This window comes from Peromyscus leucopus, chromosome 5 (assembly GCF_004664715.2).
Source record: "Peromyscus leucopus breed LL Stock chromosome 5, UCI_PerLeu_2.1, whole genome shotgun sequence".
Lineage (NCBI taxonomy): Eukaryota > Metazoa > Chordata > Mammalia > Rodentia > Cricetidae > Peromyscus > Peromyscus leucopus.
Genome location: NC_051067.1, coordinates 76030963 through 76056669, shown reverse-complemented (window position 1 = coordinate 76056669; position 25707 = coordinate 76030963). Strand labels below are relative to the sequence as shown.

At 51.6% G+C, this 25707-nt stretch overlaps 4 protein-coding genes across 8 annotated transcripts; 2 read left to right on the top strand and 2 right to left on the bottom strand.

Annotated features, from left to right (window-relative positions):
• The first annotated feature begins 182 nt into the window (after positions 1–182).
• Wdr83 (WD repeat domain 83) lies at positions 183–7066 on the top strand. The gene is made up of 9 exons (XM_028862243.2): positions 183–410; positions 490–610; positions 694–799; positions 1077–1125; positions 1208–1334; positions 4483–4550; positions 4646–4754; positions 4843–4957; positions 6753–7066. Exons 1-9 carry the CDS (start codon positions 308–310, stop codon positions 6900–6902), a joined length of 948 nt encoding a protein of 315 aa, XP_028718076.1. The 5' UTR covers positions 183–307; the 3' UTR covers positions 6903–7066.
• Dhps (deoxyhypusine synthase) lies at positions 6947–11968 on the bottom strand. 3 transcript variants are annotated; one of them, XM_028862242.2, is made up of 9 exons: positions 11645–11966; positions 10585–10749; positions 9868–9989; positions 9692–9788; positions 9519–9605; positions 8917–9022; positions 8738–8841; positions 7250–7375; positions 6947–7176 (listed from the first exon to the last, which is right to left on the bottom strand). In XM_028862242.2, exons 1-9 carry the CDS (start codon positions 11849–11851, stop codon positions 7081–7083), a joined length of 1110 nt encoding a protein of 369 aa, XP_028718075.1. In that variant the 5' UTR covers positions 11852–11966; the 3' UTR covers positions 6947–7080. The 3 variants fall into 3 exon arrangements, 2 of the variants coding, with proteins under 2 accessions (XP_028718075.1, XP_037061953.1); XR_005091639.1 differs by lacking the exon at positions 6947–7176 and adding an exon at positions 8253–8345 and having other exon boundaries at positions 7318–7375; positions 11645–11968; XM_037206058.1 differs by lacking the exons at positions 6947–7176; positions 7250–7375 and adding an exon at positions 7382–8345 and having other exon boundaries at positions 11645–11968.
• Gng14 (G protein subunit gamma 14) lies at positions 11639–16295 on the top strand. Its single transcript, XM_037206060.1, has 3 exons — positions 11639–11718; positions 15760–15852; positions 16087–16295. The coding sequence occupies exons 2-3, from the start codon at positions 15760–15762 to the stop codon at positions 16210–16212; spliced, it is 219 nt and encodes a 72-aa protein (XP_037061955.1). The 5' UTR covers positions 11639–11718; the 3' UTR covers positions 16213–16295.
• A 411-nt stretch (positions 16296–16706) lies between these two features.
• On the bottom strand, positions 16707–24034 carry Fbxw9 (F-box and WD repeat domain containing 9). Of its 3 annotated transcripts, none has more exons than XM_037206056.1 (10): positions 23001–24031; positions 21245–21384; positions 21042–21170; positions 19309–19421; positions 19132–19223; positions 17857–18005; positions 17657–17770; positions 17465–17554; positions 17316–17381; positions 16707–17236 (listed from the first exon to the last, which is right to left on the bottom strand). In XM_037206056.1, the coding sequence occupies exons 1-10, from the start codon at positions 23521–23523 to the stop codon at positions 17162–17164; spliced, it is 1491 nt and encodes a 496-aa protein (XP_037061951.1). In that variant the 5' UTR covers positions 23524–24031; the 3' UTR covers positions 16707–17161. The 3 variants fall into 3 exon arrangements, with proteins under 3 accessions (XP_037061951.1, XP_028718078.1, XP_037061952.1); XM_028862245.2 differs by having other exon boundaries at positions 23037–24028; XM_037206057.1 differs by lacking the exon at positions 17657–17770 and having other exon boundaries at positions 23001–24034.
• Between the last annotated feature and the right edge of the window lie 1673 nt (positions 24035–25707).

The following is a 25707-nucleotide window of genomic DNA, read 5'->3' as shown; positions in this document are numbered from 1 at the left end:
AGAGTAACACCAGCAGCCTGGGGCTTTTGCTCCCGGGACCAGGATTGCTCTCAGCCAAAGAATGGAGAATAAGAAAAGGCCAGAATAGCTCCTGGAAAGTAGGCAATGTGGAAAAAAACTGAAAGGGACCTTCAGTATTCCCAACGCTGTCATTAACGCGATGAAAATTTGAACACGGAAGTGCCAAGCAGGAAATAAATCCTGGGGGACAATAATACGGTTACACCCGTGCGAGGGTTTTGAAAGCCTGGAAGCAAGGCAGTCTCAATCCAGACCTCAGCCTTGCGGGTAGCGGACTATTTGAAATATGGCTTTTCCTGAGCCAAAACCGCGGGCCCCGGAGCTGCCGCAGAAACGGTTGAAGACACTGGACTGCGGCCAGGGCGCGGTGCGAGCCGTGCGATTTAATGGTAAGCGTCCTCGTCTTCATCCCGGGCCTCCTGCCTCCTGAGGCCGGAGGTCCCCTAACCCCCACCTGCTGTTCCCCAGTGGATGGCAACTACTGTCTGACGTGTGGCAGCGATAAAACCCTAAAGCTGTGGAACCCGTTGCGTGGGACGCTGCTGCGGACGTACAGTGGCCACGGCTACGAAGTGCTGGATGCGGCCGGGTGAGCCGGGGGCCAGGCTGGGGTGAGGAGCGCAGAGGCTTGGATCATGAGTTGATATTGACCTTTCCTTTCCTGCCCGCCAGCTCCTTTGACAACAGCCATCTCTGCTCTGGTGGTGGAGACAAAACGGTGGTGCTGTGGGATGTGGCAACTGGGCAGGTCGTGCGCAAATTTCGGGGCCACGCTGGAGTGAGTACAAGCCAGACGACTCTCATTAATGCGTGCAACATGGAGATCCATATTAGTGCGTAGGTGGTTCAAGGAAGATCGTTCCATTGCAGTCTTCCGCCTGTGTCCATCTCTTACACCCAGGCAGTCACCAAGCACTGTCTTCCAGTTTCTCCAGAACCTTTCCCCTCCCCGCCCAGTAGCATGTGCTCTTGCCCTTAACTTGCACTAGGAGTCTCTCCTTTATCCCAATCTTCCAAAACTCCCCTCCTCTAAATTAGTAATTCCCGTTTCTCAGAAGGTGAACACCGTTCAGTTTAACGAAGAGGCCACAATCATCCTGTCTGGTGAGTCTAAGGCCTGGACAGCGCGAAACTGGTTGTTGCCCAGAGACCCAAACCTGGCCTCACCTTCCTGTTGGCCTTACAGGTTCTATCGATTCCAGTATCCGATGCTGGGACTGCCGTTCTCGAAAGCCTGAGCCTGTGCAGATGCTAGATGAAGCCAGAGATGGCATATCCAGTGTAAAGGTGTCAGACCATGAGATCCTGGCAGGGTGAGTAGGTCCAGAAGCTTACTCCTGCCCTGGTACCACTGAAGATCATAGTGGCCATGGTTTGTTTTTCTGTTTTGTTTTTTTTAAGACAGGAACTTATGTATGTAACCCAGGGTGGCCTTCAATTCCTAACCCTCTTGCCTTTACCTCCCAAGTGCTAAAATTTTAAGAATGAACCATGACATGCATGGTGCACATCTTTAATCCCTGCACTCAGGAGGCAGAGGCTTTTGGATCTCTGAGTTTAAGGCCAGCCTGGTCTACATAGTTGAGTTCTAGGATGCCCAAGGCTATATACGGAAACCTTGTCTTTAAAAAAAAAACAAAAAACCACCTTGCTGACCCCCAGCCTAGACCTGTTTTGTTTTGGACACAGGGACTCACTCTGTCCTGGAACTCACAATACAGAACAGGCCGGCCTTGTGCAGTCTCCCAGCTCTGCCTCCGAGTGCTGCACCTCAAAGCCTGGCCCAGCCCAGATAATTAGGCAACTTTCATTCTGAAAGTCAAAATAAATATCCCAAAAAGCCAAGCACAGAGGTTAGTTTTGTTTTGCTTTTTAAGATTTATTTTTGTTAACTATGGGGGATGGAGAAATCGGTTAGTGGTTAAAAGTACTGACTGCTCTTCCAAAGAAACCAAGGTTCAATTCCCAGCACCTATATGATGACTTAAAGTTGCCTGGAAGTTCAATTCCAGAGATCTGAAGACCCTTTCCTAGCCTCTGTAGGCACCAGGCATGCACATGGTACACAAACATACATGCAGGCAAAACACAAGTACACAGAAGACATTTGAAAAATAAATAGGGTATGTGTATCTGCATGGGGGTGGGTGGAATATCAACAGAGGTCAAGGGCATTGGATCCCCTAGAGCTGGAGTTACAGGTAGTTGTGAGCTACCTGATGTACCCAGCTTTCAGGGGGGTTCTTTTGTTGCTGCTGTTTTGGTTTGGTTTGGTTGGTTTGGTTTTGGTCTTTCGAGACAGGGTTTCTCTGTGTAGCTCTGGCTGTCCTGGAACTCACTCTGTAGACCAGGCTGGCCTTGAACTCATAGAGATCCGCCTGCCTCTGCCTCCCGAGTGCTGGGATTAAAGGCGTGCACCACCACTGCCTGTTTTTTTTTTGTTTTGTTTTTTTGTTTTTTTGTTTTTTGTTTTTTTCGAGACAGGGTTTCTCTGTGTAGCTTTGCGCCTTTCCTGGAGCTCACTTGGTAGCCCAGGCTGGCCTCGAACTCACAGAGATCCGCCTGGCTCTGCCTCCCGAGTGCTGGGATTAAAGGCGTGCACCACCACGCCCGGCGCCTGTTTTGTTTTTTAATTTTACTTAATATTGTGTGTGTGCAGGCATATGTGTAGAAATCAAAGGAGAGTCATTTCTCTCCTTTAGCATGTCGAGGCAGGTCTTTCTTGCTGTTTCTCCATGCTATATACTCCAGGCTAGCTGGCCCTTAACTTTAATTCTTGTCTCCACCTCCCATTTTCCCAATAGGATTGCTGGAATTTTAGATGCCTGCTCCCTCATCCAGTTATTATGTGGGTGGGTTCCAGAGGTCAAACCTGGACCATCAGTCTTGCTCTGTCCCCTGATGAGCCGTCTCTCTGACCTAAGATAGCACTTAATTTCAGTTTGGTGATAGGGACCTTTATTGGGGCCTCCTGTGCTGGTCTACGCTTCACGCCTCTCCTTGGCCTACACCTGGCTGCCTTCTCTCATCTTCAGGCCCCTCTTCTGATGTTGCCTGCTTGGACCTCCCTAGATCTCCCTTGTTCAGCACAGGCTCCTCCCTCGATGGGAGAAGCTGTGCAGGCTTTTCCACAGAGAGCTGCAGTTCCCAGTCCTGTCTCATAGGACAGGACCAAGTGTACCTGTACTGCAGGGCTGCAAACATTGTTCAGCGGTTTAGAGCACTTGTTGCTCTTGCAGAGAACTGGGGGTTTAATTCCCAATATCTACATAGTGGCTCACAATCATCTCTAACTCCAGTTCTAGGGAATCCAACATCCTCTTTTGGCCTCCCCAGGGAACCAGACACACACATGGTACACATACATAACGCAGACAAAATAGTCATATATGAGATAAAAATAAATCCAAAAAATTAATAAAATTTTATATAAGTAAATGCAACCATGAGCCAGACATAGTGGCCCATGCCTTTAATCCCAGTGCTTGAAAGGCAGAGATGGGGATCTTTTGAGTTCCAGGCCAATCTGTTCTAATAACAAGTTCTAGGCCAGCCAGGGCTTCATAGAGAAACCCTGTCTCAAAAAATTACAAAGTGCCAACTATGGTAGGCATGGTAACATACATCTCCCCAGCATCAAGAAGGCAGGGCAGGGGACCAAGAGTTAAAGGCCAGCCTGTCTAGAGCTGGGCAGTGGTGGCACACACCTCTGACTTCAGCACTCAGGTGGAAGAGACAGACCCTAGCACATGAGAGAGGTCATACAGTAAAAGGAGACCAGCCAGGAGACCCTGTCTCAAAAAAGGGTGGACGATGCCTGGTGGGCTCAGGCGTTAAGGATTGGAGGTCACAGGCAAAACCTTCACAGATATAAGATGGTAGTGGTGCTGGGGGTGGAGAAGGAGTCACACCCTGAGAACACCGCTGCTTTGGTATCTGCTGCTTTCAGGTAAACACATTTAGGCTGCTCCAGTCCTCTATAAAATAGCTTGCATAGAACCTGTACTATTCTGATACATGGTTTTGGTTTGCTTGCTGTGCAAAGGATAGAACTCAAGCCCTTGGGTATGCTAACAGGCCAGCATGGTCTACAGAGTGAGTTCCAGGACATCTAGGGCTATACAAAGAACCCCGTCTTGAAAGATAAATAGATAGATAGACAGATACAGATAATAATAACCTTAAAATATATTCTTGAGCTGGAGTTGGTCAAATGTGCAGATATAGAACCCAGAGACAGGTTTGACTGTTGTGCCAGTCAGGATGTGAAGAGCTCTGGGAGTTTGGACAAGAGGGCATGGTCTCTGAGTGGGACCAGGTTGTCCCCTGGACCTGAGTCATAAAGCAGAGCATCTTTTCCTTGCTCACACTGTTCTAGATGACCAGGATTGCACGGGGACACAGGCTGCCCCTGGAGCAAAAGGTTGCAATGCTTCAGGCTGGCTCTCCTCTTTCTTGCAGCTCTGTGGACGGCCGCGTCAGGCGCTATGACCTAAGGATGGGGCAGGTCTTCTCAGACTACGTGGGCAGTGAGTGTGGCCCCAGGGCCCAGCGGGACAGTCAAGGCAGGTGATGAGGCAGGCAAGAGTACCCAGATTCACCTGCCTGCCACGCTCTCTCCCAGGCCCCATCACCTGCACCTGCTTCAGCCGGGATGGGCAGTGCACTCTGATATCCAGCCTGGACTCAACTCTAAGGCTTCTAGATAAAGACACAGGGGAGCTGCTGGACGAGTGAGTCTCCATTGTTGGCCTTTCCCCATCACCCCACTTCTGAGGCTAGGAGAAACAAGCCCCCCGATTCTACCCACCCCACTGCTAGGTATGTTGGCCATAAGAACCAGAAGTACAAGCTGGACTGCTGCCTGAGTGAGCGTGACACACACGTGGTCAGCTGCTCTGAGGATGGGAAGGTGTTCTTCTGGGACCTGGTAGAGGTGAGCCGCCACCTTTCACTCCTTGCCAGGGCATCAGCTATGTGTTTACCTCAGCCACTCCCAGGCCTGAAAAGAGCAGTGGTGTTGGGTATTTGAGCAGGGACCTCTGGAGGGGGGGTAGGGGTAGGGGTGAGTTCCTCCTGCCTCAGCCTCCCAAGCTGAAGGAGGGAGGAAGGAAAGCAGGAAGGGTATTTCAAGAAAGGACGCAGCACATGCTAAAGGACTTGGAGAGGGTGGTGGCTAAAGCCAGTTCCAGGGCAGACAGGGCTGTAAATGCCAGGCTGAGTGAGCTACTGAAACAAACCCGAGTGCGAGGAGCCAGTGCCGCCACCAAGCCTGCGTCCCTGAGGAAATCTGATCTGCATGTGGGTTTCATATGGCTTTAACCCCCGGATCCTGACATGCCCCAGGTGAGAGACAGACCACTGGCTTAGTGAGATCAGGGTTCTAGGGCCTCCAGGAAGGAGACATCAGTGCTGGAGCCTAGTCAGCAGAATTAAGCTTGGTAAGAGGATTGGGAAAACTAGGGGACCCTGGAGACCAGCTCTTGCTTTGGGAACTAAGGTAGCAGGAATGGTCTGTCAACTTCTGAGGCTCCTGACTAAATTCACCTTGAAGGGCACACGAAAGGATATTGCTGAGTCCAAAGAACTAGGTTAGAAACTATAGTATCGTAACTGAGGGCTGACAAGGGAAGTGACAGTCATTGGGTCTGACAAGTAGTGCTCAGAATGTCAGGAACAGTGAAACTTGGAACAAGACGTGTCTGGAGCAGGTGGTAGCCAAAAGATCAGAGCAGGTGCCTCTAGAGTCTAAAGACAGCGTCGGAGGTCCCTGAGAGGAGAGTGAAGGTTGGGCATGTAGTACATGCATGTAGTCCCGGCAACTGGGGAGGCTATGACAGGAAGACACTAAATTCCAAGCCAGCCTGTAATCCCAACACTATATTGCAAATAAAGAAGGATTTACTGAGCCAGGCATTGGTGGCGCACACCTTTAATCCCAGCACTTGGGAAGCAGAGGCAGATGATCTCTGTGAGTTCAAGGCTAGCCTGGTCTACAGAGCAAGTTCCAGGAGAGCCAGAACTATACAGAGAAATCTTGTCTCAAAAAATTTTTTTTAATTTTTTAAAAAGGGTTTACTGCAAGTTTGAGGCCAGCCTGGACTACAGAGCCCTTTGTTAAAAAAAAAAAAAAAAAAAAAAAGGAGGTATAAGAAACTCCCAAGTTACTTAGCACCTGGAAGTAGAGCTCCGGAGGGGTGCAGTTTGGCCAGGTGATATCTGTAGTATCTTAGAAGCCATTACAGGCCAGTAATGGAACAGTGTTAAACACTTGCCTAGCATATAAGAGCCTGGAGTTCCATCCCTAGTACCCCAAAAAGGAAACATTCAGGTGGGTCACAAGGAAGACTGAGCCAGGGCCTTTTTTCTCTTCTTTTTTTGTTTGTTTGTTTGTTTTTCAAGACAGGGTTTTTTTCTCTGTGTAGTTTTGGTGCCTGTCCTAGAGCTCACTCTATAGACCAGGCTGGCCTTGAACTCACAGAGATCCATCTGGCTCTGCCTCCGGAGTGCTGGGATTAAGGGTGTGTGCCACCACCGCCTGGCTGGGCCAGGGCCTTTCTATGGCCAATGCTAGGAGTCTTTGGGCTGAGGGTGTGGCTCAGGGGCAAGATTTGCCTAACATTCTCAGCACCACCAAAAGAAGTCAGGAAAGAGGTGACTGAGGACTTCAGGCTGGACCTCAAGGAGACAGCCTTATCACTAGTAATTTTTCCCCACCATTCATTCCTTAGGGTGCCCTGGCACTGGCCCTGCCCGTGGGTTCTAGTGTGGTACAGTCACTGGCTTACCATCCCACGGAACCCTGCCTGCTGACAGCCATGGGGGGCAGCATCCAGTACTGGCGAGAAGAGACCTATGAGGCAGAGGGTGGAGCAAGCTGAGGCTTAGGGATCTGACACCAAGCCAAAGGACCCAGACAAACTCAGAAGATCCAACAAAGACCATTTATTCTAGAGACGCTGCTGACTAAGGAGTGGGGGGGGGCCAGGGAGGGGCTGGTGTGTAAAGTTAATAAATAAAGGCATGGCAAGAGCCCCAGTCTTTACCAATCTTCTTAGCTTAGTCCTCATTCTTCTCAGCTGTGAAGGCGTCTGCCTTTTGGGCAAATGTCTTAGCCACCAGCAGGGGGAAGACCAGAGAAGCATCAGCATAGACCTGTAGAGAACCTGGGTGAGCCATGGGACCTACGGCCACAGCCCATGGACTCACCCTAGGCAGCAGCTTCTACCTTTACTGGCTGTGCATCCACCCGGATCTTGCCCCAAGAGACAGCCTCATCTGGCCGGGCTCCTGAGTCTGAACCATCAAACTCCTGGGCTGTGTTGATATAGACAGCGTAGTCAGCCCCATTCCGCTGTGGGCAGAGGAGAGCCTGGTCAGAAGCCATAGACAGATGCCAGAGCCAAGGAAGCTGGAGTATGACACAGTGGAAGGCCTTGAGAGCTTCTAGGAAGGGCCCATTAGTGCCTGAAGTTACTGTGCAGGTGAGATGGTCCATGTTTCCAACACAACCACCTCTGGGTATAAGCTATCCCTCCATAAGCCAAAATGTACCACTTCTAAGCACCATGTGACAAGTCAGATAAACCACAGGCAAAGTGAGAACAGTGTGTATAGGGCTGGAGAGATGGCTCAGCAATTAGGAGTATTTCATGCTCTGACAGAGGACCTGAATTCAATTCCCACATTCACGTCAAGTGGCTCAAGACCATGTGTAACTCCAGCTCCTGATTAAAAATAAAATTTTAAAAAAGTGTATGAAATTACCTTCAAGCTATATGCCATTCACATTTAAATCCTGGACATGTTTTTCCTTCTAGGTTTCTGACCCAAAATGTGTATGTAAATCTAAAATTGTAAATATAAAACAACAAAACACCAATCCAATACACTGGTGTTACCAAGCATGTTGGTTAAGGGACACCTGAGCCAGCTGTGCTGACACAGACTTGTGGCTCCAGCTCCCGGGCATGGCAAGGCGAGAAGATCCTTGGTCCAAGGGAGTCCAGACCAGCCTGTGCAACAGAGGCCAGTCTCACATGAAAAAGGGTAGCTGAGCCATAGTCAACACCCTGTGCTCAGCAGGAGCTGCAACCAACCATCTGCAGATCAAACCGCCTGTTCCCACGGCCCGTCACTCCCACCCACGGCCAGCAGCGGCCTCTGTAAGCCCAAGTCCTGTCCTCACTTCCTTCTTCTGTTCCACAGGCCCAGCTAGCTCTGCAGCCTACCCTCCGGGTCTTCACTCCACTCCACTCTGTTCCTTGGCTACTTCAGGTGCCTCGGCCTGTGTGCTGGCTGTTCACTCACTGGGAATGCTCTTCCTATAACATAACCATAAGGCCTGTGGGAGGAACCTCCTGAAAATGTCTGCAAGGTCACATTTCTCAGAAGCCTTTTCCAACACTCCCTTTATTAAACAGCACTCCCTTCACATTACAGCATTCCAGATTGGCCTTGAGCTACGTACAAGCCATCCTCCTGCCTCAGTCTCCCAAGTAGCTGGTACTAAAGTCCCCTGCCTGCCTGCCTGACATTACTTATGTCCTTAGAATCACTGCCACAGCATGCCTGTCACTCATTGCTGTCTGAACGCCTCATGCCAACCTCACTCCAAAGAGGACAGAGAATCCGGCCCATCTAGTTCACTGCTGTAGTCCATGCCTAGCATGCCATGTCTGCGATGGAGACACCTGCCAGGGGCCACCCCACTCACCATAAGGTTAGCGTTGGCGATGTGGTGCTTGACCATACCTCCACCCAGGATGATCATGCCAGAGCGCTTGGCGAAAATGGCCTGCATGTTGATGAGTCTCAGGTCTGAGAGAGAGGGCTGAGGTCAGGCACTGGTCTCAGTGGGCCTTCTCCCTCCCTCCCAAGGTCTTAGCACCTCACCTTCAACAATGTCCAGAACTAAGCCTGGGTTTTTGTAGGAATGGAAGAAGATCATGTCACCCAGTGAGCCATCTGTGAGTGCAGGACTCAGCACAGGAATGTGGTTCTGGTGTGGAGACAGGACCAGTTAGCAGCTACAGCTCATAGCCCAGAAAAACTCTGATTCCCAACCCAGTGATGTCCCTCCCTCTACCTGAACAGGCTGCTTATCTCTCTGGTGGACGTGAGGCTGATGAGAGGAAAACCACACACACACACACACACACACACACACACACACACACACACCTCTAAGAAGGTGTCTGGCACACTGAGCTCATTATTCCCCAGACTCACACTCCACTGTCTCTGGGAGCATGAATCCCTGGGTCAGGCCCCAAGGGGTTCTTAGGCACCACACCTAAGTGGTCCCAATAGTGTAGGGCATAGCTAGGATATTAGAGCCCTTCATTCCACAGACAGATTGCCTAGCCTCTCTGTGTTTTCACTCCTCATCTAAGTCTGGGAAGACTAAGAATAATTATAGAGACTCCCAGGTGGCTGCAAAGACAAAACAAGTCAGCACATGCCAAAGCCTAAGAGTGTCGTCCCCACCAACCCACCTTATGGGCCCAATAATACACAGACTCTGGGTTGTTAATCTCCTTGCCGAGCCGGGAGATCATCTTGGAAGGTGTCCACTTCACACCCTACAAGGAAGAGAACATCAGCATTAGCCCGTATGTCTTCTGACTCCATCCACTATGCAGGCCCTCCAGAACTCTTCCAGACCTACCTCTGTGTTCTGCTCCAGCACCATCTGGTCCAGAATGGGCATGAGCCAGTCCTCAAACTTGCAGTAATTATCGTTTGGAACCAGCAGGTTCCCAATCCTGGAGATGGGAGGCTCCTGGGCATCAGTCACCAAGACTCTCAGCCCAACTCCCCTGCCCCCACTGCTCAGGGCCCCACCTGTTGATCCCATTCTCTCGGAGCTCCTTCCCACTGAGGCTGAACTCGCCAAGATATGTGGGTGCCAGGCACTTGATGAGGTCTTCTTCCACGCCTCCAGCAGTGGTCACCAGTACATCCACCTGTAATCACAGGCAACACTGACCCTTGTTCTAAGCAACACTCCTAACATCAGCCCGAGCTCATCCGGACCCAAAGCATGCAACAAAACCAACTCAAGCCTGTTCCTCTGCTTAAAGCAGACCCATAGCCAGAAAAAGCACACGCTCCTGTGATCTCAGCACTCAGGAGGCTAAGGCATAAGGCATAGTCCAAAAACAAAAATCCATCTCCTCAGCCGGCGGTGGTGACGCACGCCTTTAATCCCAGCACTCAGGAGGCAGAGTCAGGCGGATCTCTGTGAGTTCCAGGAAAGGCACAAAGCTACACAAAGAAACCCTGTCTAGAGGGGAAAAAAAAAATCCATCTCCTCACATCCTTTTTTAAAATTACTTTTTTTTTTTTTTAATTTTTTTATGTGTACCGGTGTTTTGCCTACATTCCTGGAAATGGAGTTACAGACATTTGTAAGGCACCACATGGGTGCTGGGAACCAAACCCAGGTCTTCCACAAGAGCAACAAATACTCTTAACCTCTAAGCCTCTTCAGACCCCTCTTCATTTCTCTTAAATGAACAGCCCAAGGAGGCGGAAGCCACAGACCTAACGCGGACCCACCATGTTGTGCTGCACGAGATAGCGAATGGTCTCACGGATGCCCGAACTGATGAGGTTGGATGTGTAGCCTAAGAAAATGGTGCAGCCTGTGAGTGGGCGGCGGCTCTGCGTCAGGTCTTCGTGATGGTCTTCATCTGGTGCTAGCGGCTCCAGCTTCTTCTCAATCTGCGCATGAGGGCACAGGAAAGTCACACTGACTCCAAACCTCAGGAGAGGACCCCCAGACGGATTGGATTCCAGTTTGTACTCAGGGCTACAGGTCTACTTCAAAAACAAAGCACAACCCCTGTGCAGGTCCTAGCCTCCCTTTCCCGGTTCAGGTCTGTCACTTAGGATTTGTTCCCTTTTAGGAACCAACCACATAGCGTCTTCAAGTCTCATTCCACTGGGAAAAGTGAACCCAGGGCTCTCCCGCGTTAAGCTCCTCCTACAATGCTCTTCCAACCCCAAAATGGGGAGTGTCAAACACAGAGAGGCTAGGCAATCTGTCTGTGGAATGAAGGGCTCTAATATCCTAGCTATGCCCTACACTATTAGGACCACTTAGGTGTGGTGCTTAAGAACCCCTTGGGGGCCGGGCGGTGGTGGCGCACGCCTTTAATCCCAGCACTTGGGAGGCAGAGCCAGGCGGATCTCTGTGAGTTCGAGGCCAGCCTGGGCTACCAAATGAGTCCCAGGAAAGGCGCAAAGCTACACAGAGAAACCCTGTCTCGAAAAACCAAAAAAAAAAAAAAAAAAAAGAAAAGAACCCCTTGGGGCCTGACCCAGGGATTCATGCTCCCAGAGACAGTGGAGTGTGAGTCTGGGGGAATAATGAGCTCAGTGTGCCAGACACCTTCTTAGAGGTGTGTGTGTGTGGTTTTCCTCTCTTCAGCCTCACGTCCACCAGAGATAAGCAGCCTGTTCAGGTAGAGGGAGGGACATCACTGGGTTGGGAATCAGGGCACGCCCCATCCCAGAACGCGAACTTCCCGGACTCCGCCCGGTCCAGACACTCACACGCGGCTCTGCGCGGCGGTCCCGCCCTCCCGTCCCGCTCCTGGGCAGCCCTGCGCCTCACCATGGCGTTGACTTGCTGCACCGCGCGTCCGAAGTTGGTAGCCTGGAAGCCGGTGGTGCCGAAGGCCTCCAGAAGTGCGTGGTAATCTACGCCGCGGTTGAAGTCGTACCCTTGAACCTGGGCGCTCTCGGGCGGCAGCGCCGAGCTGTGCTTGAGCACGGCGGCCAGCGCCGCGGCGGGCGCCGCCCCCTGCGGGGTCCCCTCCATGCGCCCGTGGCCACTCTCAGACCTCGGCCACCTCGGTGCCTCGGGACCCGCTGAATCTCTCTCAACGTGGTCGACTCAACCCAGGAAATGGGACTCGAGAGCTGGGGAGGGGAGGAGGGGAGAGGGCCGGAAGTTATTGAGTCACATGACCCTGCATAGAGCCTGCAGTCCTGGCAGCGGCCATTTACTCCTGTGTTCCGTACACTGGCTCCGGGGCGCCTTTATTCCCTGTAGGCAGACTCAGCTTCCAGCGGATGAAAGGGCCTAATTTGAGAGTTGTCTGCCCACATACATATTCCTGTCCCCTATGAGCGAGATGATTGTTCCTAAGACGGAGCCCTTGGGCATCAGGCAAAATGAGTTAGTTGCAGCCTCTTGTCAAATGGAATAGTGATTCCTTTTGGTGCCTCCCAGAGTCTCCGCAAACCTCTTTGCCTCCTCTTCTGACACTCCAGCCACAGTTGTCACCTCCCACTGGATCACGGGCCTCTTGTGGGAGGCAGGGATGACTGCCATCATTTTACCCCAAGAAGCCCCAGGAGCACTTATTAATTCTACAGTTTGTGTGGTCTACACTAAATAGTGCTCTCTGCTGGGCACTAAGATTCACCAGTGAACAAGACCTCTGCCCTCCTGATGTCCACAGTCTGAACGATGAAACAGAAAACTGTGGTTAAGCCAGGCTCGGGACACACACCAGACAGCAGTCAGGAGGTGCAGACTAGCCAGCCGTCAGGTGGAGGCAGAAGAATCTCAAGTTCCAGGCCACCCTCAACTACAGAGTGAGACTGGTGTGGGCTGGGGAAATAGCTGTCAGTAAAGCCCTGGCTTTGCAGGAGTGTGGATTGGATGTTCAATTCCCAGAATTAAAAAAAGAACAAAAGGGTGTGATGGCAGTGCCAGTAATTACAGCTCTGGAGAAGCAGAGACAGGCAGGTCCCTGGGGTGGGGCCTGCAAGAGGGCTCAGTGGCCAGAGGCACATGGTAAAAGGAAAGAGCCTTGGACTCCCATAAATCATCTTCTGACCCACACAAGCATGCCATGCATGCACATGCTCATACATGCACAAAATAAAAGGAATGGGACCAGGTAGATGTCCTGAGGAATGACATCTGAGGTTGTCCTCTGGCCTACACACACACACACACACACACACACACACACACACACACACACACGTGGATGGAAGAGTTGGTAACCTTAGCTGAAGGAAAAAGTGACTGGAGAAAAATGCCAAACACATGGCATTTTGGCCAAGGCCAGAAGACCTAGATTTCAGAGACACTACTCCTCCAGAGATGCAAAGATAGAGCCCCCACTTCAGGTAATCTCTATATGCTAGGACTGCCTGATACCATGTGTGGACGGAGAACTGCATACATCTGGGAGTGGCGTGAAGAAGGAAGGGCAAAGTGGCTGGATTCCCAGGTGAGAGTCTGATGACCCTCACCCCCTTCTACGAGGGAACAGGTTCAACCTTGAGGGCTGATTGTAGGCAGCCAGAGCTGCTCTGATTAAGATGGGAATGGCTGTTATGATCAGATAGACACTCGGGGACGGTGACATGCATGCAGAGAGAAGAGCAGCTGAGGACACGGCAGGCAGACGACCTCTGTGCTGGGGAGATCATGACTCACCGGGTAAAGGTCACTGTCAGGAGGCCTGGCTGCCTGAGTTCGATCCCCAAGACCCACATGGTAGAAGGAGAAAACGGACTCCAGAAAGCTGTCCTCTGACCTCCACATTCACCTCCCCTCCCCGACACAACACACACAAAATAAATACTTTTGTGACAGTCTCACCAGCCACTTTGCCCTTCTACATGCCACTCCCTTCTGCTCCCTCTGTAGACCTGGCTGGCCTCAACTCACAGAGATCAGCCTGCTTCTACCTCCTGAGTACTGGGATAATGAATGCAATTTTAAAATAATCTTTAAAAAGAAGCTGATCAAACAACAATCTCTAGAGAAACCAAAGCCAGCACCTTGACCTCCAGCCACCCAGCCACCAAACAATTCCTGTTGTTTATACAAGTCATTCTGTGGCATTTGTTCTAACAGTTCAAGGCTAATACACTGCTGGCTGGCTGGATGGCTGGATGGCTGGCTGGATGGATGGATGGATGGATGGATGGATGGACAGACGAACAAAGGGACAAATAAACAACAGTGTCAGGGTAATCCCTGCGGGATAAGGAGGAAGATGATAAGAGGCTGGGTGTGGTGGGAGCATCTAGAGTCCCAGCTACTCAAGGGGATGAGGCAGGGGGACATCGTAGCCTAGGAGAGTCGATGAGTCTAGATGACACATAGCCAGCTGCTGTCTGAATGACAATAATGGTGTTGATCATATAAATAACAAAGGAAATCCGGCAGCAGCGTCCTGTGGACTGTGCAAAGGATGAGTTTACTGCAAGAGACTGCAGAGTAGGTGGAGAGCGCTTCTGATTCTCTTGACCAGTCCTGTGGCCCAGGCTGCTCTCTAACTCCGGCCCCCAGGAAACAATCTTCCCACCTCAGCCGCTAGAGTAGCTTAGAATATCCATGGTGCCAGCCCCCCACGCCCCCACCTCGATTGGCTTTTGTTTTTGTTTTGTTTGAGATGAAGTCTTACTGTATAGCCCAAGCCAGCCTCCAGGGTGACAGGATCCCAGGTGTGCACCACCATGCCCCAAACAGCCAGGGCAGAGGACACAGGGGCTGACTGCACCGGTTCAGGCCAGCGGGGCGGGCTCGGGAGCAAGACCGGTGGCATGAACACTAAGAGCAGGAACCAGACTGAGAACTTCACTTAAAGGCTGATATGGCCGGGTGGTGGTGGCACACACCTTTAAGCCCAGGAAGGCAGAGAAAGGTGGATCTCTGAATTTGAGGTCAGCCTGGTCTACAAAGCAAGTTTCAGGACAGCCAGAGCTACACAGAAAAGCCCTGTATCAAAAAATCAAAACAAACAAACCAAAAGGCTGATATGATGGTACCTGAGGCAGTTAGATATGGAGGCTCCTGAAGGAGAGGGAGAGAGGCCTTGGAGATGGGTACCCGAGCAGCTGGGATGCAGGTCTGGGGATGAACATGGTAAGAGGTATAACACACAAGAGTGATGTCAGGCTTGATGGCAAAGTCAGCCTGGGCTTCAAGAGACTCAAAACCCCATTAAAATAAAATTTTTAAAAATGGAGTTGGGAGCCTGCGGTGGTGGCGCACGCCTTTAATCCCAGCACTTGGGAGGCAGAGGTAGGCGGATCTCTGTGAGTTCAAGGCCAGCCTGGGCTAGAGAGTGAGTTCCAGGAAAGGCACAAAGATACACAGAAACCCTGTCTCAAAAACACCAAAAAAAAAAAAAAAAAAAAAAAAAAAAAAAAAAAAAAAAAAAAAAAAAAAATGGAGTTGGGGAAGAGTTATTAAATGGAGTTCAGGAGAGAGCCGAGCCAGGGTACACAAAGCCTGCAAAGGGTGGCAGAGGCAAGGAGGGGGGTCTGCTGGGGACAGTCCACAGATATCTAGCAAGTCAGAGTCCCAACATCCTTCAGGCCTGCAGCCAAGCTGCCTAGTGCCCCAGGAGATCCAAGAAACATGTGACACCAAAGCAGCACTGGGCCTCCTGGGGAACGGACCCCTTCTGTCTCAGCAGCTGCTGCTGCTGGTGCTGGTGACATTTCACTGGATCCTGGCTTCAAAGTCTCTGCAGGGACTGGAAAGGGGTGGGGGTTGGGGGGTTGAAGTGTTGAGGCCAGTATTGAGAAGGGAGCCAGAGTGGGGTAGCTGAGGCTGGAGCAGGCAGCCAAGCGTGTTCGGGAGTCTTCAGCTGAGGTATCTGAACGTGCGGGAACCAGGAATAGCCAGGGACCCAGAAGGAGTTGCAGAAGCTTGGAACTCAGGCTTGCACAGCCCTGCTCATCTTTTCCCAGATGTCCAGCAAAGTGGCCACTGGAAGTGACATCGGACAGGCCCGCCGGGCGGTAGAGCAACTGCGGATGGAGGCGGGCATCAACCGCATACAGGTGAGGGTTGGGCAGGCTTGGTGTGGGCACAGCTGGGCAAGGGGCAGGTGGGCACCCAGAGGTGGCTTGGCGTGGGCACAGCTGGGCAAAAGGGGCAGGTGGGCACCCAGAGGTGGCTTGGTGTGGGCACAGCTGGGCAAGGGGCAGGTGGGCACCCAGAGGTGGCTTGGCGTGGGCACAGCTGGGCAAGGGGCAGGTGGGCACCCAGAGGTGGCTGACTTGGATGGTCTGCAGGTGTCCAAGGCAGCCACAGATTTGCTGCAGTTCTGCACAGAGCAAGCCAAGAGCGACCCTTTCCTTGTGGGCATCCCAGCTGCCACCAACCCTTTCAAGGAAAAGAAGCCCTGTGCTATCTTATGAACCCATAATAATGCTACTGCCCCATGACCCTGGATACCACAGGAAGAAGGGCCTCAATAAACATGATTGCTCCTGTGTTACAACTTGTGTGTGCTGAAGCGGGAGGCTGAAGGGTACCACAGCTTTTGGGCATCGGTGCACACCTGTCAGGCTTCCTTCTATGCCCATTTCCACAGTCACAGCCGCACAAATCTGCGCACCTAGAGCCCTGCATGAAGAGACCTGCACTATGGCCCCCTGCCACATGCCTACAGGCCGGTTGGGGCAGATGTCTACTCCCTCCATATAGACCTACACTGGGAATTTGAGTCAGAGGCTACATGCCACATCGCCCACAAGCCCCCGACTGAGTTACATCAGACCAAGCGTCATGGTCCGTGAGTGCACACACTGAGCAGCGGCACCCCAGCCCTAGCATGCTGCCCTTCCCACTCAGTCACGTGTACAACCCCAAAAACGCACAGACATGCGGTCACAGAAAGCTCACACTCCAGTTCCCACAACTGCACAGTAGGTCGTTTATTTCTCCTTCACTCTCCCGTGGGAGAGAGGCACCCAAATCCTGACAAAACAGGGATCATCCGGGCGTGGGGGTGCGCCTGTTATCCCAACACGTGGAGATTTAGGCAGGAGGATCAGGCTTCAAGACCTGCCTCAAAAACGTAGTGGGTATGAGGCCAGTCTGGTTTACATGAGACCCTGTCTCAATGAACAAAACAAAACAATCCAGGGGTGGAAGGTAGGGAATAGGCCCCTGGGTGGCTAAAACTAGAATGTCACCTCCACAGGCACAGGTGTGGGGCCAGCCCTAGGTCTTCCTGTGCCCCAGACCGTGGAGCAGGGCAGAAGCAGCACCAATAGCAGGAAGGTCCTCCAGAGCTGAGGCTCAGGGCAGCCTCAGCAGGCAGTATAGATATACCAACAGCCGTCCACAGCCATGTCCAGCTGTTTAGGCCAGCAGCCTCCAGACCTCCAGTGACAGTCCACCGGAGGCAGCCACCACCACGTTACCCTCAGCGCAGATCTGGGGAGTAGTGACAAGGGATTTAGGGGACGGCGGGGGCTCTTGGTAGGCCAGCAGGCTATATGGGGCAGGACCTTACCCCATTCAACACATTGTGGTGGCTTCTGGTACAGATGGTCCTGGGTGGGTCTGTGGGCACGTGAACCTGAGAAGGGTACCGGGCAGAGGTCAGGATACGTGACCCCGGCAGTTTGGGGGGGAGGGGGGTGCATGGGCCAGTGTTCTCACCCGAATGGTCTTGTCAGTAGATGTTGTGTACAAAGTCCCCAGCGAGTGTTTGATCCCTGTGACCTGAGACTGGTGACCCACGTCAAAGGACTAGGGGGAGAGGATGGGTGACACTCAGGGAGAGCTCTCCCATGGTTAGCCCTCCACACCCAAGGAGTCACAGGGGAGGCACAGACAGGGGTCCCAGCAGACCCGGACAAGCTGGAAGCAACCATCTCGGTTGGCGAAGACGTGCAGCAGGCCCTGGTTGTCACCCGCCCAGAGCTGGGGCTCCTGGTAGGACATGCAGAGCAGATAGGAGTCCAGCTGTGGGAAGGACAAGGCACAGAGCAGCTCAGAAATGGCAAGCCGCATGGCAATCCCCCTGGGAGCCGCTGGGAAGGGCAACCCACCTGCAGCCGCTGCAGGACGCTGTTGGCCCGGCGATCAAACACCACAAGACTGTGGTCCTCACTGCCTGAGATGATGTGCCTGTCATCTGCCAACACCGCCAGCACAGCGCTCGAGTGCAGCCTGCGGGTCTTCACCAGGGCCAAGCCGGCTGGAGTGGGGTGATGGGCCGGGGGCAGGATATCAGAGCCCTTCAGAGACTCGGGCCCACCTGAGGATCTGGGCCACCGTCTCACCTGGGAAAACCTCCCACCTGCTCAGCTTCGCACCTGATCACTGCCCTCCCCTCAGCAGTCACCTGAATCGGGACCCACAGGCTTTTGTCCTTTCCTGGCCCCTGCCTCCATGCCACTGTCCCTTCCGACCCCAGCAGTCCCTCCCAACACAGCCAAGCACGTCACTCCACCCAAGCCGCGTCCGTCTCAGGATCCCTTCAGTTTAGTGGAGTACGATGACTCAGTCATGGCTGGGTGGGGATAGAGCTCAGCAGCTAAGCAATAGCCTAGCAAGCACAAGCAAGGCCTTGGCTTCCATCCCAGGATGGGGGCAGGGGAGATTAATCATCAGTCAGGCCTCATGGTGCAGCCCTGTAATCCCAACTACTCAGGAACCTGGAGGCTGAGACAGGAAGATTAATAGGTGGAGGCCAGCCTAAGCTAAAGAGTGAGTTTGAGGCTAGTCTGGGCAAGGCAGTGAGATTCCCTCTCAAGACGAACACAGTTCAGGGACAAAGCACTTGTCTAGCATGAAGGAGGCACGAGGTCCAGTCTCCGCAATGAGAACAACGTATCACAGCGCAGTCAGATTTATGTCACCCACCAATGCTCTTTGTTCGAATGACTCGATGTTCGTTGTTTTTTTTTTTTCATTTTTGAGATTCCTTTTTTTTTATCTTACGTGTATGGGTGTTTTGCCTACATGTGCGTGTCTGTGCATGGCACGCATACACTGCCCATGGAAGCCAGAAGAAGGCAATTAATCCTCTTAAACTGTGGTTTCAGGTGGTTGTGAGCAGTCATGTGGGTGCCTCCCAACCCAACCCAGGTCCTCTGGAGGGACAGCCAGTGCTCTTAATTACTGAGCCATCTCTTCAGCCCCTGCCCCCCACCCCAACCTCAGAGTTCTTTTCTGTTGTTGTTTTGTGTTTCTTTTGTTTTGTTTTTGAGCCAGGGTCTCACTGTGTAGCCCCAGTTGGCCTGGAACTTACTATGTAGACCATGCTGGTCTTGAACTCACAGATATCTGCTTGCCTTCTAAGCACTAGAATTAAAACTCACCTCTGGGATCATAGATGGTCACCTTCTTGTCATAGGTGCCAGTCACCAGGATGTCAGGTTGGTAGGAGAGGCACAGCACTGCCGCCTTGCCCCTGGGGACACACGGCACACAAGGCTGGGGTGATGGCCCGGGCAGGGCCCTACCCTCCCAGGCCCCCTGCCCGGGCCCCCTCACACTTGATCTCGCCAAACTGCTGCCCATCAGCTGCCATGTCCCACAGCTTCACAGTGCTGTCCCAAGAGCCGGAGCACACATGGTGATCCTGTGCTGCTAGCGACCACACCCAGCCCTGTGGGAGCAGACACAACCATCACATAAGACAACACACTTTAAGAGCTGTGCAACAGCTCATGGCTTTCTCCTCCCCAAAGCCCAAAAAAAAGTCTGGACCTTCCTGCTTTTGCAGAGAAGGATCCAAGAGATGAACAGATTTACTCCAAGCCAAACAGCATTTCCCTCCTCATGGCCACTTACACAAACTCTTCAGTAATGAACATAATCCCCACTCTATGTAAACATCCCTTCCCACAGACAACAAAACGAAGGGTCAGAAGGGGAGAAAACAACTAATGAACTCAACAAATCCCAGTGCGGGAGGGCAGGGCTTGGGTCTGCAAGCCTGTCAGAACCTGGGGACAAGAACACACATCCTCAGTGGTGTCTAGAGAGACCTCTCACTCTCTCTCTCTCAGTGCCCCTCACCCCTCACTTTGTGCTAAGATAGAATCCAGAGCCTCAACCCATTCTAGGCAAGTGCTGTATCACTGAGCTACACTCTAGCAGTTTTCAATAGCTTGTTTTTGTTCTTCTGCTCTCGAAAGAGTCTGACTACTCTTTCAGTCCGGGCTGGCCCGGAGCTCATTATGTAGCTCAGGTTTATTACAAGATACCCACAGAGTCTGCTAAAGGCTAAAGGAATACACAGGCTAGTTCCAACTCAGAACAATCCTCTGCCTTTAGCTTCCTGACAGTGCTGGTATTACAGGCATGAGCCATCACGGTCTAAGTCAAGGCCTCCAGAGGCCCACATTAATGGAGGTTTGAGGCCTCAAACAACTGGATTAACAATGCAGCCTCCAGGGCTAGAAAGATGGCTCAACATTTATGAGCTTTCAGAGGACCCAGGTTTGATTCTCAACACCCACATGGCAGCTCACAACCACCTATAACTCTAGTTCCAAGGGACCCAATGCCCTCTCCTGGCCTCCATGGGCACCAGATGTACACTTGATGCACAGACACACCTGCAGCTAAAACACCCACACACATAAATTTTTAATTAAAAAAAAAGTGCAGCTTCTACTCTAGAACCTAACTAATCAAATGCCTTCCCATTTCTAGTTACAAAAATTGGGGGGGGACCCAGTTCCTACCTTATCAGTTACTATGTGTAGTGAGCTGGCATTTAGCCAAGACATTCCCTGCCAAACCCTTTGAGAAGGGTACAGTAACATATGCTGTTTGATAACTTGGATACAGAGAGGTTGGCTGCTCCCCCACCCAAGAACACACAGCCAGGACATGTGAACTCAGCACTCAATCTGTTGGTCATGGGCACAGATCACCTTAAGGATGGGTAGAACTGTCATTTATCAGCCATTTCTCATGAAAGGGTAGTCACACTGAAGACTAGCTGATCCCCAATGGTGGCTTTATAACTGTTCCGCACGGGGCCTCTTGAGGTATACCTGACAACTTATTGAGCACCTATTGTGGGCCAAAGACTGAATTTATGGCATATGCACATTAATAATTAACCCAGCTTCATCTTACCACCCACCGGAAAACTGAACTCACCAAAAATTACACCACGCGCAGGCACAGAGTCAAGTCTATGCCACCTGCCATCAAAACCCAACCCGAGCTGCAGCGCCCTCCCAGCCTCTCTAATGCCCCGGGGATTGCTCACCTTGTGTGTGCTGTTGCCCTGGGTGCCCAAGGCCTTCACCAGAACTCGGCTAGGCTCCTTTCCTAGATGTCGTAGGTCCCACAGGTTGACATTGCGATCTCGGGAACCTGACAGACACAGTGCCCCACCCTGGCAGGAGAGCATGGAGATGTTGAGGTTCCCCCACCCTTCACCTCGCCTGGCCTCCCACCTAATGCTCTTACCTGCAGCAGCAACACTGCATCGATGGAAGCAAAGTGACCATCAGCCAGGCAGAAGTACTCCGTTCGCTGTCCATCCTCTGCCCAGCGGGCCAGATGCTGCTCCAGCTCGATGCAGGCAGCTGGCCAGTCAAAGTCCTCCTCTGTGGGGCACCATGAGCAGGAGAGTCAGTGGGCATCAGCTGAGAGAGTCCAGCCCTGGCTGCCAGGGAAGCCCAACCTTCTCCAGACCTGCATAGAGTGCCACCTGGATGCCATCCCCCACCCTCAGCAGGCACAGACTCTGGCCTTGCCTCAGACTATCTCACCACTCATGGAGGACTAGGAACACTTACCCACTCGAAGAAACCTAAACTACACTTTGCAACCTTCATCCCACAACCCGAGCCCAGGTGACAACGGCCTCACCCTCGGTCCTCTTCAGGGTCTCAAGACTAAACCAACCCTTCTGGCCTTAGCCACCTGACCCAGACTCAGGCACACAGTTCATTTTTTGTTTGTTTGTTTGTTTGTTTTTCTAGACAGGGTTTCTCTGAGTAGTTTTGGTGCCTGTTCTGGATCTCACGCTGTAGACCAGGCTGGCCTCAAACTCACACAGATCTGCCTGGCTCTGCCTCCTGAGTGCTAGGATTAAAACTGTGTGCCACCACCGCCCAGTCGGAACACAGTTCTTAAACTTCTAACTGTAAACCAGGAAGCCACATCAAGACACAGAAGCCAAGGAGTGGAAAGTATGGCTTGGCAGTTGAGAACTTACCTAGGAAGCACAGGGCTCTGGGTATTCCTAATAGTTCCCCGTCCCTCCCAAGACAGATTCTAAACCCCAGGTCACCCATTCAATGGCTTGGATGAGGTTCAAGCACCAGCTTTTATCAAAGCTGTTTGGAAATCTGACTGGGGTTGGAGGTCAACTCCCTAATCCAGAAGTCTGCAGAATCAACCATTCAGCTTGCCATGTGTCTGTCTCAAGAGCCTAAGGACCCAGTGACATCAGGATCAACACTGTCTCAAGGTTGTGCTGAGGATGTAGCACGTGGCAAATAAAGCATTTGCCTAGCATACCCAAAGCTCTGAGTTCCACACATATAACCCTTTTAAAAAAATTTAAAAAAGACAAAAACTCAAAATCATCAATTTCAAGTTTTCTTTTCCTCCACAAACCAATGAACTCAGGGGCAGAAGGAATAACACAACAGCTTTGCAAAGCTGACAGGCTAGCCCAGCACTTCTAAGGCCAAAGAAGGAGAATCGGGAACCTGTCTCAAAATAAAAAATAAAAAAGATGACAGGCTAGACTCAGGTATCAACTTTTACTGGTATCAACAATCCCAACTTCTAAATCCCGACACTAGTTCAGGTTTGGGAATCTAGAGATTCAGAATCTCTGCTTCACCTATCCTGGGGGCTTTGTTAAGCCAGTTGCTGCTTGTGTCTCAGGCTGTATCCAGAGCCTGAGGAGTCTTTGGACACATTTTCACTCCAAGTACAATCCAAAAAGTCCTAGAGTTATCCCCATCAGGGCTAGGGCCTTAGTGCTAACAAAGCCCAAAACGGGGAATCTTTAAATTCTAAGTTTAGAAAGCTCAGGTTCAGAGCTCCGCCTGAGGAAGTCAAGTATTTGCCTTGTGGCAGATTAAGGATTAGGCAAGATCCGAAATTTCCTCCGCCTACAGTCAGACCTGGGACAGCCTCGAAGCCTGCACCAGAAGCTGTGCGCACCCGCAGACCAGGTACCTCTTTCTCCCACCCCAAGCCTGACCTGGGCAGGAGTTCCTGTAGCCCGAGGTGTGCGTACCTTCCACCACTGGGTAGGGTGCGCGTACGCGGCGCTGAGCGCGTAGCCTCCAGGTGACATGATCACGCACAAGGTCGTGCAGTGCTTGGCACACGCACGGCAGGACATGGAGCACGACCCGCGCATCCAGGTAGGCGCAGATCTCCAGCAGCAGCTCCGGGGGAAGGCTCAGCAGGCCCGGCAGGCGCACGGCCGGGACTCTGGAGGCAGCCTTTCGCTCCGGCGCGCCCAGGGACGCGGAGAGCGTGGACTGCAGCGACGAGCGCCGCGGGGTCAGGCCAGGTTTGGGTGGGGTAAGCACACGGGCTACGTAGGCCTCAGCCTGAGCGTCAGGGTCCGGGTCTGGCTCGGGGTCCGACTCTTCGTCACAAGAGCGAGGATCCCCGCACCGCCCTGAGGGAAGCTCCATGGCGACAGGGTGGGTGCGGCTGTCCCAGGTTTGGCTACCACTGGGCCGCGTCCTGTTTCCTAGGCAGCGCGAGGTCATTTCCGGCGCTTTTTAGGTGACGTCAGAAGCCACTGGAAGCGGGATACTAGCACGGAATCCGGATGTCTAAATCGCAAGTGGGTCACTTCTTTTGGTTGTGCGACTGTCATCTCAAAGGAAGTCTTTGGTTGCTTTTAAGGATTTATTTTTACTTTTATGTGTTTGGGATCCCTTAAAGCTGGGGATACAGGGCGGCAACCGCCTGGTGTGGGTGCCGGAAACGCATCTTAGGTCTTCTGCAAGACCAAGTACTTTTAGACATGGTCTCACCATGTAACCCAGGATTGCCTGGAATTCAGTGATCCGTCTGCCTCTGCTTCCCGAGTGCCGCAGTTGAAGGCATGCACCACACCTTGCCGAAAGTGCTCTTAACCACTGGACTATCAAACACTCCAGCCCAGCCCGGGGAGTTTGTGCTTTGCAATGCATTCAGAACCCTGAGGTCGAAAGAGGGAGGGTGTCTTCTTCAATCTACACCTTAGTGTTTTTGGTTTTTTTTTTTGTTTTTTGTTTTTTTTTTTTTTTAAGATATATTTATTTTGCACAGTTCTCTGCCTGCATGTATGACTGCAGGCCAGAAGAGGGCACCAGATCTCATTACAAATGGCTGTGAGCTACCATGTGGTTGCTGGGAATTGAACTCAGGACCTCTGGAAGAACAGCCAGTGTGCTTAGCTTCTGAATCATCTCTCCAGCCCACATCTTAGCTTTTTGTCCTGAATTTTGTGAGGTGTGTGCGTCTACGTGCCACAGCATACATGTACTGGCCAGAGAACAACTCTGTGGAGGCAGTTCTCCTTCACCTTTGGGTGGGTTCTAGAGGGAATCAACCTTAGGTCACCAGGCAGCAAATGCCGTTATGTGCTGAGTCAATTCTCTTGCTCCCCACCGTTTATCTTGAAACAGGTCTGTCACTAATACCCATTTCAGCTAGGCTGGCTCAAAGAGTGAGTTTTAGGGATACATCCATTTCTGTTCCTCAGCTCTGGAGTTAGATATGCTCTCCTGTCCCCAACATTTATGTGGGTGTTGGGAATCCTAACTTTGGTTTTCAACCGTGCCCAGCAAGCACTTCATCAATTAAGCTCCAAGAGATTAAGTTTATTTTTGGGTTGAATGACAATGGCCCAGGAACTCGGACTCAGGTTGCCCCAAATAACATTAGATCAGACACAGATGTGAGCAATAAATGGTTATTAAGGACTAATGGATAATTTTGCATCTACAATGTACAGCTACCCACAATCACAAATTCCTAATTGGTCATGTAGAACCTTAGCACATAAGTGATCTTTTTCCCCTTAGTTCTAAGGGTCTCACATTTATGTAGCCCCATCTGGTCTCAAACTCACTATACAGACCAGGCTAGCTTCAAACTCAAGAGATTCACCTGCCTGCTTCTGACTTCCAAATGCTAGCATTAAAGGTGTAAGCCAACATGGCTGGCATAAAAGGCTTTTCTGAGAACTTCACACTGGTCTCGATTTACAACAATCCTGCTTCAGTCTTCCAAGTAGCTGAATTAAAAGTGTACACTGTCACATTCAGTTTTGCTTTGTTTTTCTTCCTTTTCTGGTTTTTCGAGACAAGGTCTCTCTGTACAACAGCCCTGGCTGTCCTGGAACTCACTCTGTAGACCAGGCTGGCCTTGATTCTCAGAGATCCACCTGCTTCTGCCTCCCGAGTGCTGGGATTAAAAGCGTGCGCCACCACCGCTCAGCCAGCTATTCTTATTTTAGTATCTCCAAGAATTTCTAGCCTGCCCAGTGACCCAAAGTTGTGTCTGTTGTAAGGCTTTGCAGTTAGGTTTAATGCATGGCAGCCCTTTACTGGGTTATTAATCACAGAGAACATCTAATCACCCTTTCACACTCACCTTCCCACACTACAAAGACGGAAAACAGGTTTCCTTGGTCACTTAACTTTACTGGGAATTAAAGCCAGGGCTTTAGGTCTCTAGCTAAGCTAGCTACTAGCCCCTTTTTGAGACAATGTCTCAATCAACCCAGGCTGATTTCAAACTTGATATCCTCCTGCCTCAATCAGGTAGCCCACCAGGACCAACTGAGTCCTGGATTCCTCAGGTATCCTGCTCTATTGTTCTCTCCTCATTCCTCCCAGAGTCCATGATTCTCCTACCACTACTCCCACAGCACTGGAGTCACACAGAAGCCCACATCCACA